Source organism: Agelaius tricolor, unplaced genomic scaffold, assembly GCF_023055355.1.
Source record: "Agelaius tricolor isolate 1412-34295 unplaced genomic scaffold, bAgeTri1.0.p SCAF_63, whole genome shotgun sequence".
NCBI classification, from domain to species: Eukaryota; Metazoa; Chordata; class Aves; order Passeriformes; family Icteridae; genus Agelaius; species Agelaius tricolor.
In genome coordinates, this window is record NW_027269323.1 from 1,496,573 (window position 1) to 1,515,385 (window position 18,813).

At 56.2% G+C, this 18,813-nt stretch overlaps 3 protein-coding genes and 1 pseudogene across 3 annotated transcripts in view; 2 read left to right on the forward strand and 2 right to left on the reverse strand.

The window, feature by feature from the left end:
• Positions 1–18,813, forward strand: part of LOC139605272 (zinc finger protein 436-like) — a 134,152-nt gene that overhangs the window by 75,341 nt on the left and 39,998 nt on the right. The window lies entirely within an intron of this gene.
• The window catches only part of LOC139605281 (zinc finger protein 585A-like), an 87,944-nt gene that overhangs the window by 20,883 nt on the left and 48,248 nt on the right, over positions 1–18,813 (reverse strand). The gene's annotated exons all lie outside the window — the stretch shown is intronic.
• LOC139605287 (class I histocompatibility antigen, F10 alpha chain-like) lies at positions 3,041–5,407 on the reverse strand (annotated as a pseudogene).
• On the forward strand, positions 9,115–10,486 carry LOC139605270 (zinc finger protein 436-like). The gene has a single exon (XM_071456633.1). It carries the CDS (start codon positions 9,121–9,123, stop codon positions 10,399–10,401), a length of 1,281 nt encoding a protein of 426 aa, XP_071312734.1. The 5' UTR covers positions 9,115–9,120; the 3' UTR covers positions 10,402–10,486.

Consider the following 18,813-nt stretch of genomic DNA (forward strand, 5'->3'; position numbering starts at 1 on the left):
AATGGAAGTTCAGGGGGTTCCCAGTGCCCGGAAATTGCGGTTCGGGGGATTCCGGCTGTCGAGGGTCCCCCTCACCTCTCACCGCCCCCCCCAAGCCCCTCCAGGAGCGCCCCCAGCCCCAGCGCTGGAGCCAATCCACTGCTCCGCTACGGCCCCGCCCCCAGAGCCGCCAGTAACGCTGCTCTTTCCTGCCCGCCAATGGTATAGCGAGGATTCTGTGACGTCACCGGTCTCCGGGCAGATCGCGGCGGCGCAGAGCGGGGAACGCGGAACCGAAGGTGCCCGAAGGAGTGCAGGGGGAGGGGACGGGGCAATTCCAGGGAATTCCCCGGGATCCCCCCTGGCATCTCCCGGGACCCTCCTCGGCCGTGCTGAACTCGCTGGACCTGCGCTCAAACTCTGCCTGGAGCCCGCTGGCGGAGCAGGACTGGGCGCTGGGACCCCGATCCCTGATCCACAGTCTCCTTCTCTCTCTCCTCTGTTCTCTCCCTTTCCTCCAGGTGATCATAAACCCCAGAGCAGCTGCAGAGCCCCGTGCCCAGGCCGGGTTTCCCAGCAAAGGGAGGCCTGGGGCTGAGGTGCCCCGGGCTGGCCGGGAATGGGGCTCCGGGGGTCCCCGGGCTCACGGAAACGGGGGATCCAGGGGCTGCCAGAGGAGGAGAGCTGGGAAAAGGGGTGCAGGGGGTGTCGGTGCAGGATAAGGGGGTGCAGGGGATCCCGCAGCTGGGCAGGGAGATGTGGGGGCGTCCCAGTGCCCAGGAATGGGGATTTAAGGAGGTCCCAGGGGGGCTCCCCAAAGCCCCCCCCAGGGGGGAGCAGGAGCTGGGTCAGGACTCTGGCGAGAGCAAAGGGGGTGTCCCCAGCATGGGGGCACATGGGGGAGTCACAAGCGCTCCCCAGGGGGACAGGACCCCCAGGAGACCCCACCTCACCTTCTCCCGTAGTGGAGGCCGAGCCCCAGCCAAGGCAGACAAAGCCCAACACGAAGCCCCGGAGCCCTGGCAGCACCTTGGGTGTGGATGTGACAGGCTTGTCAGAGAGCGAGAAAATCAGGTAAGTCTTCTCACAGCTGACTTGTGAGACTTTTAGGGAGTTGTAGAGACACGATGATAGCTTGTTATTATAAACAACCTGCAGGTGGTGTTTTCCTACTCTCTGTTTTCCTGTTTTTCTCAAGGATTGTTTCTAAGAAAGGTGTTTTTGTTAATTAGCCAGTCAGGTGAAATGTATTGATTGATTGACCAATCTGGTCTGAATGTATCGGCACAGTCTATAAAAAGAGAGAATTTTCATATTAAAACTACTGCTGTGCAAAGCAGCCTTCTTGTGAGTCTGTGCCGCTTCCTTACTCAGCAGCGACACTTGGGGGGCGTCCAGCGGCAGCTCCAGGGCCGGGAGGGGCAGGATCCGGGAAACGGCGGTGGCTGCTGGGAAGGGACTGGCATGGACTGGGACAGGCTGGGATACACTGGGGTACACCGGGATACACTGGGATACAACGGGATACTTCGGGATACACTGGGCTACACCGGGATACACCGGGATACACTGGGATACAACGGGATACACTGGGATACAACAGGATACTTTGGGATACACTGGGCTACACCGGGATACACCGGGATACATCAGGATACACCAGGACTGGGACCCACTGGGAGCAGGATCAGGGCACACTGGGAACCAGCAGGACCAGAGCTTGGGCAACAGGGATCATAGTGGGACCAACTGGCATTGACTGGTACTGACTGGGATCATACTGGTGGAAACTGGAACCTTACTGGGACATGTGGCTGTGACTATGAGTAGGCTGAGGGCAACTGGGATGTACTGGGAGTGTCTGTAACCAGACTTAGGGTGACTGGCAACGCACTGAGAGCGACTGGCAGTGACCGGATCTGCACTGGGAGCAACTGGGATTGACTGGGACCATGCTCAGGGAGATTGGGATCCCACTGGGATCATCCTTGGAATGACTGGGTCTATGCTAGGGGCAAATGAGGTCATACTGGGGCTGAGGGCAACTGGGACCATATTGGGGCAACTGGGACATACAGGGAGTGACAGGAATCATGCTGGAGGTGACTGGGGTGACTGTGAGCAACTGGAAATATGCTGGAAGCTACTGGGAGTGAGTGGAGACACACTGGGGGAACTGGGATATACTGGGAGTGATGGGGAGTGACTGGGATCACAGAGGAACCATAAAGGAAGTTACTGGAGTAATACTGTGAGTATCTGGGAGTGACTTGGGACCATGCTGGGAGTGGCTGGAACTATACCAGGGGTGAATGGAAAACCCAGGGACCATGCTGGGATCATACTGGGGTGACTGAGAGTGACCTGGGGACAACTGGCCCAGCTGGGGCTCAGGATTTTCTCCCGAGGGTTGCCCCAGGTCCTACAGAGCTGAGGGACAGGGGACAGCCAGGGAACATGGCCTGGCCGAGGGACACTGAGCTCCAGCATTTTGGGCTGTTGCCCTTGGGCTCCCAGCACAGGCCAAGGGGCAGAATCCCCTCCAGGAACTGTTGTTTGCTTTAAGCTTTGCTCTTAAAGCCTTGCTTTAAGCCTTGCTCTGGAGCCCCTGCAGTGGCTGCAGCCTGGCCGGGTGCCCGGGGCCATCAAAGCCACTCCGGCCATGCCCTCCTGCCCCGGGCAGGGCACAGAACAGCCAAGGAAAGGCTCGTGCTGGGCTCAGGGCAAGGACAGGGCACTCCCCTGGTGCTGCCACGGGCACAGCAGAGCTGGCCTGGGCAAAGGATTGGGATTGATGTCCCATGGAATCCCAGCGGGGATTAGGTCTCATTTCACTGCTCTCATTGGATTGGTCATCAATTCAAATCATTTCCCCATGGAATGCTCCACAGAGTGGCAGTGGTTTGGGAGGGATCCATCCATGCAATTCTCACCTGAGTGGGATGAGAGTGAGATTCGGCCATGGAAATTCCATGGGAATTCCTGCATTCCAAGTCTCCCATTCCTGAATCCCACACTCCCTTAGGAATTCCCCTCCCACACCCACCTTTGTGCTCCAGAGCCTCCAACCACAGAGCTCCATTTGGGAGCTCTTCCCCACAGGTGTATCCCAGGTAATGCTTCATTCACTGCACCATGATCCCTTTGGATTCCCAGCACCTCTGGGTGATGCAGGTGGCACCGTCAGACACTGCAAAGCTCCCGGGTCCCAGCTGGAAGGAGATGAAATCCCACCCCTTATGGCCATACCAGTGGGATCCATGGATGCTCCATTAGACAGGAGGTCACAGCTGGAAACCACCTGCAGCATGTGGAGACCTGGGAACGAGGAGAGAACGGACCCATGGAGTTGTGTCCCAGCCCCACAGAGCCCCTTGGAGCTCCCTGGATTACCATACCAGCCCCACAGGTCCCATCCCATTCCCAGAGATTCCCCCAGCCCCACAGATCCCAGCCCAGCCCCCGGCTCCCCCAACTCCTCCTGTTCTGGTTGTACCAGCCCCGTCTCCAGGGCACTGTTGGCCACGTGCTGGTTCCTGTCCTTGAGACAGCTCTGGCTATCCCAATATCCCAGCCCTGGCTATCCCAATATCCCAGCCCTGGCTATCCCAATATCCTGGCTCAGGCTATCCCAATATCCCAGCCCAGGCTATCCCACTGTCCCGGCTCTGGCTATCCCAATATCCCAGCTCAGCTCTTGCCCCCATCCCCGCTCTCTGCGGCTCCATCCGGCCCCACTTGCTGCCCCAGCGCTCCCAGGGGGTCCCATCCACGTCCCCCACAGTCAAGGACTGGGGGACCCCTGGGCCAGGCTCCGACAGTGCCACTTCCAGGCACTGCAGGGAGGGCAGAACTGGGGGGACACGGAGATTTGGGGGAGCTGGGGTGGGTGAGAGATTTGGGACGCAGGGAACTCAACTGGTCAAGGAAAGGTGGGAGAGCTGGGAAGGAGGTTCAGGGGCTCAGAGTCAAGGAAAGGTGGGGCAAGGATTGGGAGAGGTGGGATGGGCTGTCCTGTGCCCAGGAAAGGGGGTGCCAGGGCTCTTCTGTGTGAGGAAAGGAGGGGCTGGGGCTGGGAAAGGCAGGAATGGCAGCCCAGAGGTCCCAGGGCCAGGGAAAGGGTGGGGCTGGGGGCTGAAGAGGCGGGGGGCCAGGAAAAGGTTGTGTTGGTGCTGGATAAGGGGGTGCAGGGGGGATCTCAGTGCTGGGCAAAGGAGTAAAAGGGTGACTCCATTCTCAGGAATGGGGGGGCAGAGGGGTCTCAGGGTCAAGGAAATGGGAGGGCAGGGACATGGAGAGATAGAAAGGAGTTCCAGGGGGTCCTTGAGCCCTGGAAAAGGGAGTCCAGGCTTTCCCAGAAAAGGGGGGTAACGGGGTGGGGACACCCGGGATGTTTGTGAATGGGGAGTTCAGGGGGCCTCTGGTTTTGCAGAAAGTTGGGGCTGGGGGCTGAGAAAGGCAGGAATGGGGGTCCAAGGTATTCCAGAGTGTCCCAGGGAAGTCTGGAGTCTGGGAGCCATGGGATGGTTGGGAAAAGGTAACCGGGGAGTCCTGATGTCCATAAATCCAGGGGGGTCCCTGTGCAGGAAAAGGGGAGCAGAGGGGTCCCTGTGCCGGGAATGGCAGTTCAGGGTCCCGGTGCTGGGGTCCCACTCCCCCCTGACCCCCAGGAGCGCCCCCAGCCCCAGCCCTGGAGCCATCAAGCTGCTCCGGGCAGATCCCAGCGGCGCAGGGTGGGAGATGGGACAGTGCCCGAGGGAGGGCTGGGGGGAATGGGGAGATCACTTCCAGTTGTCCCCAGTGGAGGCTCTGCAAATCCCAGTGAATCCCAGTCTCCCCCAGTGTGTTCCCAGTCACCCCAGTGTGTTCCCAGTCACCCCAGTATGCCTACAGACACTCCCAGCATATCCCAGTTGCCATGATCTCGTAGTCATTCCCAGGCACTCCCAGTTACCTCAGCGTGGTTCAGGTGACCCCAGTCACTCCCAGTACATCCCAGCTGTCACCAGCATGCATCCTATCATTCCCAATTCCTCCCAGTGTGTGCGCAGCTGGCTCCCAGCCTATGCTGGTAGCTCCCAGTAACCCCCAGTCAGGGTCCATTGACACCCACTATAGTCCCAGTATGGTTGTAGCCACTCCCAGTAGGATCCCAGTCACTTGCAGTCTAATCCCAGTCACTCCCATTATGATGCCAGTGGCCCCCAGTGTGATCCCAGGTGCTCCCTGTCAATGCCAGCTGACCCCAGTAGCCTCCAGTATGATCCCCAGTCTCTCCCAGTAGATCCCAGTCACCCCCAGCATGCTCCCAGTCACTCCCACTTCCTTCCAGTTGCTTTCAGCATGATTCCACTTGCTCCCAGCCACTCCCAGTCAATCCCAGTAGGATTCCAGTCACCCTCAGTGGGATCCCAGTCTCACCCAGCATGGGCCCAGCTGTGCCCAGTGTGCTTCCAGTCACCCCAGTATGCTTACAGACACACCCAGTATATGCCAGTTGCCCTCAGCATAGCCATAGTCATTCCCAAACACTCCAGTGGCCCCAGGAAGCTGTTAGCTATCCCAGTATGATCCCAGTCATGCCCACAACATCCCAGTTACCTCTAGCATGCATCCAGTCCTTTCCAGTTACTCCAATTTGCTTGCAGCATGATCCCAGTTTCTCTCTGTTGCTCCCAAGAGCCCAAAGTGTGATCTCAGTCACTCCCTTTCAACCCCAATATGATCCCAGTAAGCTCCAGTATGATCCTAGTCATGCACCAGCACTCCCAGTGTGGTCCCAGAATAATCCCAGTTGCTTCCAATCTCTCCCACTATGGTCCCATCTGCCCCCAGCTAGGGTAACCCAGTCAGTCCCAGTAAAATTCCATCTGCTCCCAGGGTGCTCCCAGTCACCCCCAGTAAGGGGGATGATGTGCATGGTGAATTCCCAGTCACTCTCAGGTACTCCCAGTATTAGTCCAGTCACTCCCAGTATGATCCAAGTATGACCCCAGTGTTCTCCCAGTCACTGCCAGTAGGAACCAGTTGGGCCCCACATGGTTCCAGTTGCTCTGTTTCACCCTCACTTTCATTCCAGTCACTCCCAGTCTCTCTCAGTGTACCCCAGTTCCTTCCAGCCTATTCCCAGTCACTCCCAGTTCCTTCCAGTATGATCCCATTTCCTCCCAACCTCTCCCAATCAGCCTCAGTGTAGTCACACTCACTGCCAGTATGATCCCCGTCACCTCCAGTATGATGTCAGTTAATCCCAGTATAAACCCAGTTGCTTCCAATCACCCCCAGCATGCAGCCAGTCACTCCCAGTTGCTCCCAGTTTCTCCCAGTATGATCCCAGTTGCTAACAGCTGCTCCCAGTCACTCTCAGAATCATCCCAGTCATTCCCAGTATATCCCATTTGCCCCCAACACGTCCTCAATTGCCTCTGAAGCCTCCTACTCCCTCCCAGTATGATCCCAGTACAGCCCAGTCCATCCCAGAGATGCCACTCCTGGCATCCCCCAGCCCTCCTTGTGTTCCCCCCTCCCGGATCACCCGATAGAAGCCCCAGGGGCTGGCAGCCCCCAACCAGGGTCCCCAGCAAGCCCCAGAGTGGATCTGCAGCCCACAGTTTTCCCAGTTTGCCTCTCCTTCTCCCTGGGCCGGGTTTCCCCCGGCCCCAGCGGGTGGGAGCAGCCGAGAGCCCCGCGCTGCCCATCCCGACCTGTCCCGGCTCCATCCCCGCTCCTGCCGCGGGCTGCGAGGGCTGCGGGACCGGGGCAGGAGGAATGGGATGGTGGAGCAGGGAGGGAGAAGCAGCGGGACAAGGGCTGGAGGGAACAAGAGAAGGAGGATGAGGAGGAGGCGTGGAGGAGGAGTGGGAGGAAGAGCTGGGAGAGAGGAGGAGGAGCGGGAAGTGGAATTGGAGGGACCACACGCTCCTGCCCTCGCTGTGTCCGCAGCCCTCCCGGCCCCTGGGGCATTTTCCCCCCATATCTCAGGTGACCGCAGAGGGGGAGCTCACCCAGATATCCTGGGGGCTCTGTGGCAGGGTATTTTTTGGGGAGGGGGAGATTTTTGGAGCTCAAAGGACTCCAAAGCGAAGCCGCAAATGCCCACTGGGGAGATTTTGGGGGTGTCCCAGGAGGTTGTTTTTTCACAGGGGAGGGCAGGAGAGGGGAGAACATTGGGACACCGAAGTGTGCAGCCCAGAGAGAGGAGACAGCCAGGATTCAGCCCGGAGAGGGGAACACCCTGGGAGGGGGAAGCCCTGGAGCTCCCCACAGCCTGGAGCAGAGTCAGGGGAAACGGGAGCGCTGGGACCCCAAGAGCCCCGGAATTGCTAAGGGGGAGCCCAGAGAGGGGGAGCCAGGGAACCCCCGGGGGCTGCGGGGAAGCCCCAGCAGCACAGAGAAGGGGGAGCCCCAGAGGCCCAAGATCAGAAGAGCAGAGAGGGGGAACCCTGGGGATTCCTGTGACAGCCTGGAGAGGGTTGGGACTCTGGAGAGGAGAACCCTCAATACAGGCAGAATCCCCAGAAGTCCAAAGTGGAGAGACCAGAGAGGGGCAATTCATGGGGAGCTCTTTTTTGAAATAATCATGAGACATTCAAGTCTTGGAAGGCTTAGTGATGGCATTTCTGAGGGGTTTTGCAATTAAATTTTTGTGGTCTGGAGGTTTTTTTGGGCAGAATCTTGGTGGTCTGGAGATTTTTATGGACACAAAATGTCTGGTGACTTCTAGAGATGGGTTGGGGCAGGAGGAATGCCCAACAAAATGCTCTCATACCTTCTTTTTCTCTTGGAAATAGGATTTCTCATTTCCAAACCTCAGCGCAGTCTGTGGGCCCTGTCTCTGGGAACACCCACTGGTGTCACCTCAATACGGTGTCCCTGCTGCCTGTTGTCACCCTCTGGTCCATGTCCCCAGTGTCTCTGTGTCACCCCTGTCCTGGTGTCCACCGTGCCTGGCATCAACCCCTGGTCCATGTCCATCTTGTCTTATGTTGCAATGCAAGATGTAACCAGCAGTATTTATTTTATCACCATCTGTGTAAACCAGGTGGAGCAGTGTTCTTTATCACTTCCATGACCCATCCCCTTTTAACTCCAGGGCAGATATTCTCTATTAATGGGCAAGCTGTTAAAACCAGGTGGGGCAGTTTATTTTTATCTCTTCCACAACCCATCATCCCTCCAGGGAGATATTTTCTGTTAATGAGGCATTGAGCCCCTTTGACAATCCTCCCTTTCAGGGTATATCTTCTGTTAATGGGCCATTGAGCCTCACTGCATGGTTGATAAAATTACATTATCCCATTGTGAGATGCCCCACCCAGGGGGAGGAGCCAAGCATCCCTACCTGCATATAATCAGAGATTTGGAACACCACAGTCAGGCTTTTCCCACTGGATTCCCAGAGGAGCAGCTTTTCTTCTCCACTAGATTTGCGAGGAAGACCAGACCTATCTACACCACCACTGGAGCTTTGGAGGAAAACTACACCATTCTGCAGGATCACTGCTTCAACAGAACCACATCTGTCACACCAGGAGGACGGCAGTCACCATTTAATTGGAGTGCAACAAACACCGTGACTAACAGGGTGTCGGGTTAGATTCTGACTCTGTCTGTGTTTTTTTTTTGTACTACTGCATTTTTTATTTTATTTTTCCTAGCAAAGAACTGTTATTCCTATTTCCATATCTTTCCCTGAGTGCCCCTTAATTTCAAAATTATAGGAATTTGGAGGGAGGGGGTTACATTTTCAATTTTAAGGGAGGCTCTGCCTTCCTTAGCAGACACCTGTCTTTTCAAGCCAAGAGAGGCAGCGGGACCATCAAACCCAACGCGCTCAGCCCTTGTTTTCCCCCAAACCAGGATTTCCCATTTCCAAACCTTGGCCCAATGCAGGAGGAGGAGGCTATAAGGAAGAGGAAGATGGCCCAGGAGCCCCAGGCAGGTGAGGAGGAAGTCACTGCCCCTTTCCCCCTCTCTCCTGCTCCATCTCCCAGCCCAGCACGGCCCCCGGCTGCAGGACAACCCTGCTGCCAAAGCTGTCCTGCTGGGGACTCACTGGGGGCATCTCCTTGCCCTTCCCTGTGGCACAGGGGTAAATCCCATCCTCTCCTTATCCTTCCTCCCCAAGACCAGGAGCTGAGGATGGAGAGCAGGCAGGCTGAGTCACCACACCAGAACCTTGGGTATGAGGCTGTTTTGAGCGGCTCCACAGTGCAGGAATCCAACGGGGAGGAAAAGCCCCGGAGATCCCGCACGAGGAGGGGCTGCAAAAGTAGCCCAGGGAGGTCAGAGGAGGAAAGACCCACCCTGGGACAGGATGGCGGCCAGAGCTCAGAGCTGGGGGTCCCCAAGCAGCTTTGCGATGGGGAGAAGCCCTACAGGTGTGGGGAATGTGGGAAGTGCTTCAGCCGAAGCTCAGCCCTGATCCGCCACCAAAGGATCCACACTGGAGAAAGGCCCTATGAGTGTGCGGAGTGTGGGAAGAGCTGCAGAGACAACTTTGACCTGATCAACCACCAGAGGAGCCACACGGGGGAACGGCCGTATGAGTGTGGGGAATGTGGGAAGAGCTTTCAGAGAAGCTCCACTCTTCTGAAGCATCAGCGCACACACACAAATGAGAGGCCCTATGAGTGTCCCAAATGTGGGAAGAGGTTTCAGACAAGCTCCCATCTCCTCACACACGAGCGGGTTCACACAGATGAGAGGCCCTTCCGCTGCCCCGACTGCATGAAGGGCTTCAAATACAACCCCGACCTCATCAGGCACCGGCGCATCCACACCGGGGAGAGGCCCTACGAGTGTCCCGAGTGTGGGAAGAGATTCACCCAGAAGTCGAACCTGATTGTCCACAAGAGGACCCACACCGGCGAGAGGCCCTATGAGTGTGGGCAGTGTGGGAAGAGATTCAGCCAGAGCTCTGAACTGATGCTTCACCAGAGGATCCACACTGGGGAACGGCCTTACGAGTGTCCCGACTGTGGCAAGACCTACAGCCGGAGCGATCACCTGATGATCCACCAGAGGAGCCACACCGGGGAGCGGCCCTATGAGTGTGGGGAGTGTGGGAAGAGGTTTCAAAGCAGCTCAGATGTCCTCGTACATCAGCGGATTCACACGGATGAGAGGCCTTTCCGCTGCCCTGACTGCGGGAAGGGCTTCAAGCACAACTCCACCCTGGTCACCCACCAGCGCATCCACACGGGGGAGAGGCCCTACAAATGTCCCCAGTGTGGGAAGACCTTCAGCCAGAGGTCAGCCTTGACCCAACACGAATGGAGGCACCACTATGAAAGCCCTGTGAGTGCCCCAAGTGTGCTCCAAGTGTGCACGGCTACAGTTCCCCAAGTGTGCACTGCTACAGTTCCATACCCCATGGCAGTATTTGTGCTGCATGCTGCCCAGTGGGCAGAGCCTCAGTGATCTGTGGTGCTGGTAATCTGTGTTGGCAAGACACCTGGCTGGGGGCTCCACCTCTTAATGGCTCCATGTGGCCTTGACTATCTTTTCATATCTCTCTGTCTTTTCAAAATACCCCAAACCAGGATAAAAATAAAAACATTGAACTAAGACAAGGATGGGGACATGTGGAGATCTTCCAGGGAATGTGGGGGCTGCTACGTTCCAGGGAGTTGAGGGTTCCTGGGTGGGACTTGGGCTTTGGGCACCCAAGGCTGAGTGACTTTGGCCGCACTGGGAAACGATGGCAGAGTTTCTGGGGCAGCTGATCAAGGCTCCCCTGCCCTGGAACTGTTCCCATGACTCCCTGTCCTGGCTCCCTACGTCCCCTGTCCACAGTCCCCCTCTCCCTGCTGTCACTCCCCTTGCTCCCCACCCGTTCCCATGTCACTGCACTCCTTGTCCCGTCCTGCTCCCATCCCAGTCTGGATCCCATTCCCAGTCTCATTCCCCATCCCGGTCCAGTATTTGTCTGGTTGCCGTTCCCATATTCCCAGGCCCATACTCCCTATCCTGTTCCGTTCTCATATTCCTGGTCCCACTGCTGGTTGCACTTCCGTTCCCCTATTTCCATTTCTATGTTCCCAGTCCCATTCCTGTATTTCCGTTTCTGATCCTGGTCTCATCTTCCTAATCTCCATCTCATATTCTCTCTCCAGTTGGGGTTTCCATATTCCCTGTCCTGGTCCCATATTTCCATTCCCGCTCCCAGTCCCCATTCCCGCTCCCTGTCCCCTCTCTCCGGATGCCGCTGCCATCATTCCGGCCCCTCCGGCCCCCACGTGACCAGGGAAACACCGCCCTGCTCCCGCCAACCAATCCCAGTGTGCAATCGCTCCTGTATTTGCATAACCACGCCCTTCAGTTTGGCCGCACCCAGCACTGGCTACAGCCGCCTCTGGGCGCTGTTTGCTCCCAGTTCCATCCCAGTGCTCCCAGTAAGAGTGGGACTGGCAGGGAAAGCACTCCCGATTCCTTCCCGCTGCTCTCAGGATCCCACCCAGTGTTCCCAGTATCGCTCCCAGTGCCACGCGGGCTGGGGCCACTTTGGGAACCCCCCCGCTAGGGCAGAGCGCAGCTGCATTTGCGTGTCGGCACTGTCCGGGCTGGGCTGGGAGCGGAGGAGTGGGACGAAGAGCAGGAACGGGAGGAATACCAGCAGCAGCAGAACCAAGTGGTTCCCCTGCCCGCCCGCGCAGGCCGCAGCTCTCCCGGCTCCGGCAGCATCGCCCCCTCTGGAACCCACAGGTGAGCGGGATGGGGGAGCTCGCCCCAAATCCACCCGGGGGTCTCTGGGAGGGTCTTTTTGCGGGGCAGGAGATGTTTGGATCTTCCAGGACCCCAGAGCAGAGCCACAAATGCCCCTGGAGGGATCTTGAGGGTCCCACTTGGCAATTGCCTGGTACTGGTGGGCGCAGGCGCGATCTTGGGTTTGGGGATCCTGGGAGAGCCAAGGGGGAACTCAGAAGCTCCAAAGCGGAGAGAGCACACAGGGGCGATCCAGGAGCTGGTGGACCTCCGGCAGCCTGGAGGGGTGGGGGAGGCTGGGCATGAGTGGATTCCGGGTCCTCCGAGGCTGAAAGGGGCGCTGACTTCTCCAGCTGCACTTGGGCAGCGGGACCATCAAACCCAACGTGCTCAGCCCTTGTTTTCCCCCAAACCAGGATTTCCTATTCCAAAACCTTGGCCTGATGCAGGAGGAGGAGGCTGTGAGGAAGAGGAAAATGGCCCGGGAGGCCCAGGTAGGGGAGGAGGAAGTCACTGCCCCTTTCCCCCGCTCTCCTGCTCCATCTCCCAGCCCAGCACGGCCCCCGGCTGCAGGACAACCCTGCTGCCAAAGCTGTCCTGCTGCACTGGGGGCATCTCCTTGCCCTTCCCTGTGGCACGGAGGCAAATCCCATCCTCTCCTTGTCCTTCCTCCCCCAGACCAGGCGCTGAGCATGGAGAGCAGGGAGGACAAATCCCCACAGCAGAACCTTGTGGATGAGGCTGTTTTGGGCAGCTCCACAGTGCAGGAATCCAACGGGGAGGAAAAGTCGTGGAGAACCCGCACGAGGAGGGGCTGCAAACGCAGATCACAGGGATCTGAGGAGCAAAGACCCACCCTGGGCTGGGGAGGTGTCCGGAGCTCGGAGCTGGGGGTTGATGAGCAGCTTCAGGATGGGGAGAAGCGCCACAAGTACTCAGAATGTGGGAAGAGCTTCTCCCTGAGATCCTCCCTGATCTGCCATTGGACAATCCACACCGGGGAACGGCCCTACGAGTGTGGGCAGTGTGGGAAGAGCTTCTTCGAGCACTCCGTGCTGATTGTCCACCAGAGAATCCACACAGGGGAGAGGCCCTACGAGTGTGATAAATGCAGGAAGAGATTTCAGATCAGCTCCACTCTCGTCAGGCAGCAGCGGATTCACTCAGATGAGAGGCCCTTTCTCTGCCCCGAATGCGGGAAGAGATTCAACCATAATTGCACCCTCATCAAACACTGGCGCATCCACACCAGGGAGAGGCCCTACGAGTGTCCTGAGTGTGGGAAGAGCTTCTCACAGAGCTCTCACTTCACCCAACACCAACGGAGCCAGCACTAAGGGCAGCCCTGCGAGTGCCCCGAGGGCAGGAATAGCTTCCTGTGCTGCTCCAGCTCCATCCCTCACATGAGGATCCACCCTGGATGATCCCCAGTGACCCCCGGAGGGCAGAGCCCCAGTGATCCATGGTGCCGGTGATTCGTGTTGGGAAGACACCTGCCTGCGGGTTCCACGTTCTCCTGGCTCCCCATGGGCACCTGCACACATCCACAGACCAACATCCGAAATCCCTTGTGGAGAGCAGATTGGTCAACTTCTGACTGCAGAAAAATCTCACCTTTTTCATCATCCAGTGGCATTGAGCAATACTGGATAGCCTTGCAATTCTTCTCCAACATAAATCCATTGTTTTAGTTCTCCATGGCCCACAACTGTCTTTCACAGCCAAATGAGGACAGACTGGGGAAAAACCCCTGATTTTGGAGACAGTGGGATGGAAACCCCTCCAAAAAAGGTTCTTCCCACCCACCCAAGCACATGGATGCTCTGCTGGCAGGGACATGTAAATAATTTTGTTTTGGCCTTGAATTTCATTTCCTTTCTGTTAATCCCTTTGAAACTCCTGAAACTGTTGTAAAAATAAAGACATTGAACTAAGGCATGGATGGGGGCATGGGAGGACAATGACATGGGTGGGGACAAGGCGGGACATGGAAATAGCTGGGGACATGGGAGGACACAGACATGGAGAGTGATATGGGGGTGATGCCCTAAGTTTTAGCTTTCATATTTTTCAGATTCTATACTGCCTTGGTGTGTAACTCTGAACTTTGTATTAATTGTTCGTAAGTTCTCTTCACATGGTAGTTAGACAAAATGACCCTTTTCCAGCTTAAGAATCCAAGGACAACTGTTACAGGCTCAGGCCCAAAAAGCATAAACAGAGAGTTGAAGGGAGAAGACAAGGAGGATGAGACTTGGTTGTATTGCACTAAATAGTTTATTTAGTAGTTGTTCTGCACTGGGTAACAGGAATTTTGTACTGAGTATGGTATGTCATGTAGATTATTCCCCCTTCCTTATCACATGGTCTCTCCCCATCCACTCCTTTCTACACACCTGGTGGTCTGCCCCATGGATACCCCTCCCCTTGCCCGTCCCCAGTGGCATCCCATTGGCCACGGTCCTCCTTCCCCGCCCCCTTTCCCCTGGGGGATAAAACCCCACTGCAGGTAAAGGTCCGGCCTCTTTTGCTACCTGGGTGGTTGCTGCGGCCAGCAGTGTCCCATCACAAGCCAACAAACAGGATACTCATCCCCACGTGCTGGAAGAGCGCTTTTTGTCTTTTATCTTCATCCATGCAGGTCCGTGTGGGCTTGGGTTCCAGCTAGCCGGATTGGACCCATACAAAGCCCAGAGAACCACGGATTATTGCAGGTGACGCCCACGTGTTCGTCTCCCACGACGGCCAGGAAGTAGCTGGTAATTCCACGAGTGGATTATGTTAGCTTTTGGACTTCCACCTTCCTCTGACTTCTTCGTCGCGTTTTTGTCGACAAGAAGGCTAGAGGGTGGGATCGTGACCCCACCGAGCCCAAGGTGGGCCGATCCCGGACAAGGACTTCTTTACACTTGTCCCAGCCAGCCAAGTCCCCAAGTGGGGTGAGTATTCTTCGAGTGTCTTAGGGGCACCCCAGGGGGGCCCTCAGAGGTTGGGGGTAGCTCCCGGTGCAGGAAAATCTCCGGTCCTGAAGACGGTTTGCTTTTCCAGTGCGGCAGCACAGGCGGGGCGGCTCCGGCGCTCTGGCAGTGCCTGCGCGCTGTTTCCGAGGTAGCGGGGTCCCAGCGGCGTGTTCCCGCGCTAAACCCGGTGCTGTGCGTGGTTCCAGCGCTGGGGCAGCGCGGGCGGTGGCAGAGTGTCTGCAGCTTGCGTTTTTGCCGAGAGCGGACATGCCTGGGCAGGACCCGGCAGGCAGCGCGGACCCACTCCAGCCGCCCATGCGGCATCCACGTGGTGGAGGGGCTGGCAGCTGTTGTTTGCCATTTTAAAAGCCGCGCAGTCTCTACGCAAGCAGCTTGTCTCTCCCCCAGGGAGAAGGGGCAGGGAAGAGGCTGCCCGGATTTTCCCAGATTGGCTGTGGACTCAGTGCTTTCAGTTTTGTTTGTGCTCACTGTAAAGAAGGTAGATTTACATGCTGCAGGAAGCAGATATGGGTGCTAAGTTTTGTGCGGCACAGAGGAGCGTTTATACCCCAATTTTAGAAACCCTAAGTAGTGGAAATGTTACGGTTTCCAAAGCAGTTTTGAAACGGTTTGTTCACTGGATATCTTTTCATTTCCCTCAGTTTACCCAGCAGAATGTCTGGTAAAGACAGAATTCTGTCTCTGCCTGGGATAAAATTGGAGCCTTGTTAACAGCTAAAGTGGAACAGGGAGATGGGACGGTGTCTCAATTTTTCCCTGTGTTCCTGGTAATTCACAAAGAAGTCCTGAGGAGGGATTTGAAAGGACAGTCAGAGCAAATCTCCCCTCCTGCGGCTTCCCCTACCCCTCTCCCCAAACCCACTGCCCCTGAACTGAGAGAGAGGAGCAAGGCTTTCTGGCAATTTCAGGATACCTGGCACTGCCACTGCTCCCCTGGCTTCCCACCTCTCTTCCATTACCCTGGCCCTGGCAGTTGTGCTCAGGCTGACAGAGAACCTTCCCTGCACCCCTCTAACCTAGCTCCTCTTACCCCGAAGTCCTGTTCTAACGCCCCATTCCCAAAATGGCTGCGACCGCAAGGTTGGCATTCAGGATACTGCTGACCGCATGGCCAGATCCCAAAATGGTGGCATCCACATGTTTCAGCCCTCCACCTACTCTTCTTCTCCCCACAATCCCTTTTGCCCACCTTGCCCTTCCCTGTGGCATGGAGGCAAATCCCATCCTCTCCTTGTCCTTCCTCCCCCAGACCAGGCACTGAGCATGGAGAGCAGGGAGGACAAATCCCCACAGCAGAACCTCGTGGATGAGGCTGTTTTGAGCGGCTCCCACAGCGCAGGAACCCTACGGGGAGGAAAAGTCCCGGAGATCCCGCAAGAGGAGGGGCTGCAAACGCAGATCACGGGGATCTGAGGAGGAAAGACCCACCCTGGGCCGGGGAGGTGGCCGGAGCTCGGAGCTGAGGGTCCATTAGCAGCTTCAGGGCAAGGAGAAGCTCCAGAAGTGCTTGAAATGTGGGAAGAGCTTTGTTGCAGTGCGATGCCCCCAGGTGTGCCAACCTTCCCCCTCCCCCTGTTGCCCTCCTGCTAAGAGCTGTCCATCAATCTTAACATTCCATCAGGGGCATTGCGTGGTTGGCAGAAGTTCAAAAGATGCCCCTTAGATCCGGGTTCATTGGCCTGTCCAAGCATCTATATCCATTGAGCCTTCCCTTCCTCACACCTGGTAGGCTCACCTGTCCCTTCCCCTCCCCCTGTCCCTGGGGCTTAAAAGCAGATGAGACCATGCAGCCTGGCGTTCTATTGGGAGCTGTTTTAGAGGTCTGCCATCCTAAAATAAAACTCTGGATTAAGACTCTATGATAGAATCTGCTCTTTTCTCATCACTGTCGCCTGAACCTTTTCCACCAGAGGTAAACTGAGTTCCTGCTTTGCCTGGCTTTGTTCCGAGTGCCTAGCTGCAGCATCCAGCTGGCCAAAGGTATCTCTGGGGTAAAACGCCACAGCTGCCGTCTTTGGTCCAGCAGCGAGGGCTAGACGAAGCCAGGCACGACACACCCAGAAACGTCAGGATTAATATTCTATATATTGGTTCGCAAACGTGTGGCTGCACGAACCTGCAGCCCCAGAAGGAATCTCAGAACCTTGGAAAAGCGTTACGGCAGCTTAGCGTCCACTGTAGAGCTGTGGTTGCACAGCTCTCCGGAGAGACTTTGGGACTGAACCCACAAGAAGCCTCAGGGAACGCTCTGCGCCTCTGGAAAGTGCAGCTCCTTTCTGGTGAGCGAATTTTCCAGGGGAGAATAGGGGAGCCCCTCCTGCCCAAGGGGTCCTATTCAGTGAAGAGACCAGCCTGCCTGACTTTGCCAACAACAGCTTCGATTTTGGTGAGTATTTCTGCTCCTTGGGGAGGTAGAAGCTCAAATTCCATCTCTGCCGTGAGACTTGTTCTTTTTTGCTCTTGCATTTAGGCTGCGCAGCCCTGCGGAGCAAAGGCGATACCCTATCAAGCTTTAACTCTGCGGCGTGTTTTTGCTGTTTTTAGAATTGGCGCCGTCGGCCCCGAGGAGCAGGACAGCTCTGCCTGCCACTCCCCGCGCCTTGGCAGCGCAGCGTGCTCGGCTCTCGGTGCGGGGGGGCTGCTCTCTATGCGGTGCACGGGGGGGCTGCATTCTCAGGCGGGGGAGGCTTTGTCTGTCTCTCCATGCGGCCGAGGCGTGTCCCCATTGCCTGCTGCTACCGCAGCAGTTTTAGAAGCAGTATATACAGCTGCATTGTGAAAGCTTTCGTCTGAGCGTTATCGCTTTTTAACCGTGGTCTTTTTAGAAATCGGTAGCTGATTTTGGCTTTGCATTCGGTCGGCGGGACTTTGTGCTGTGCCATTTATATCTAAAATGGGCTCGAAGTTAAGCACAGAACAAAAAAGGAGTGTATTACCATATTGTTGGAATGTAAAGTTTTCTAAAGGAAAATTAAAACCATTTATAAGGTGGCTTTTTCTACACTTCCCACAAACTTCTCCTGAGGAAGTCCACAATATTTAATTTTGGGATAAAGTAGGGCATGAACTGATAACCTTGGGACAGTCTGAGAATACATCTTCAGCTAAATTTGTGTTCTGGAGTCTACAAATTCGAACAGCCTTGCTCAAACAAAAGGAATTGGAGAAAAAGCCAAATATTAAGCCATGTGCCTCTGCTCTCCCTGTTTCTCCCCCTTCCAGCCCTAAACCTCTTACCCCAAAACTTGGTATTTTAAAGAGAGCAAATCCTGCTCATGTGCTGGGAAGTCGACTCCCTGAGCATGTTAAAATGCCTGAGTTCCCTTGTCCACAAGAGCCTTGCCAGACCACGTGGAACATTTTCCAAAACCCTGTGTCCCTCACTCTGAAACCCAGAGCATATGTTAGTTTTTCAGAGAGCAGTGATGCCCAAAATGGCCCCCAGTGCCTAGGGGGTACCCAAGATGGAGGATGCCACGTGGCACCATCCCAAACCTGGTCATCTTCTTCCCAAGATCCCCTTAAGCATCCCAAAATTCTTTCCCCATCCCCCTCTCCTCCTGCTCCTCGCAACACCTTCCCTCCTCCCCCCTTTCCTACAGTACCCTCAGCTCCGCCCCTCTACTCCTCCCAGGGGGCGTCTGCTGATGTGATGTCACCAGGTGTCCCCGCCCCCTGTTCCCACGGTATCCCCACCCCCTGCCTTCCCCTGTCCCCGCCCCCTGTTCCCATTGCATCCCCGCCCCCTCCCCGGTGGGGGCACGCCCACTGCATGTCCCCAAACCTGTATTTGTTATCTCAATAATTCCAATGCAAGGGATACAGGGCAGGAAGCTGCAGACCCAATACAGGGTCCCACTTTGTCATTCGCTCCTGTTTCATATCAGCCTGCAGCACAAGGAGGAGCGGCCCCAACTGCTAATTGGAGCTCTATTGGACGACAATTGATTAAAGAGGTCTGTAAATCTCACGGCGAGTATGGCCCACACAGTCCATATTTCCGTGGCCTTTTAAATTCTGAATTGAGTAGGACTGTAGTAGTCCCACATGATTTAAAACAGCTTTTCTCATGCCTCATGACCTCTACAGAATTCAAATTATGGGAATTAGCATACAACTGTTATGTAGGAAACAACTGTTAAAGGAG

Bases quoted from the DNA above. Each gene is read 5' to 3' on its own strand.
- LOC139605270 (XM_071456633.1), top strand. From the start codon at position 9,121: ATGGAGAGCAGGCAGGCTGAGTCACCACACCAGAACCTTGGGTATGAG.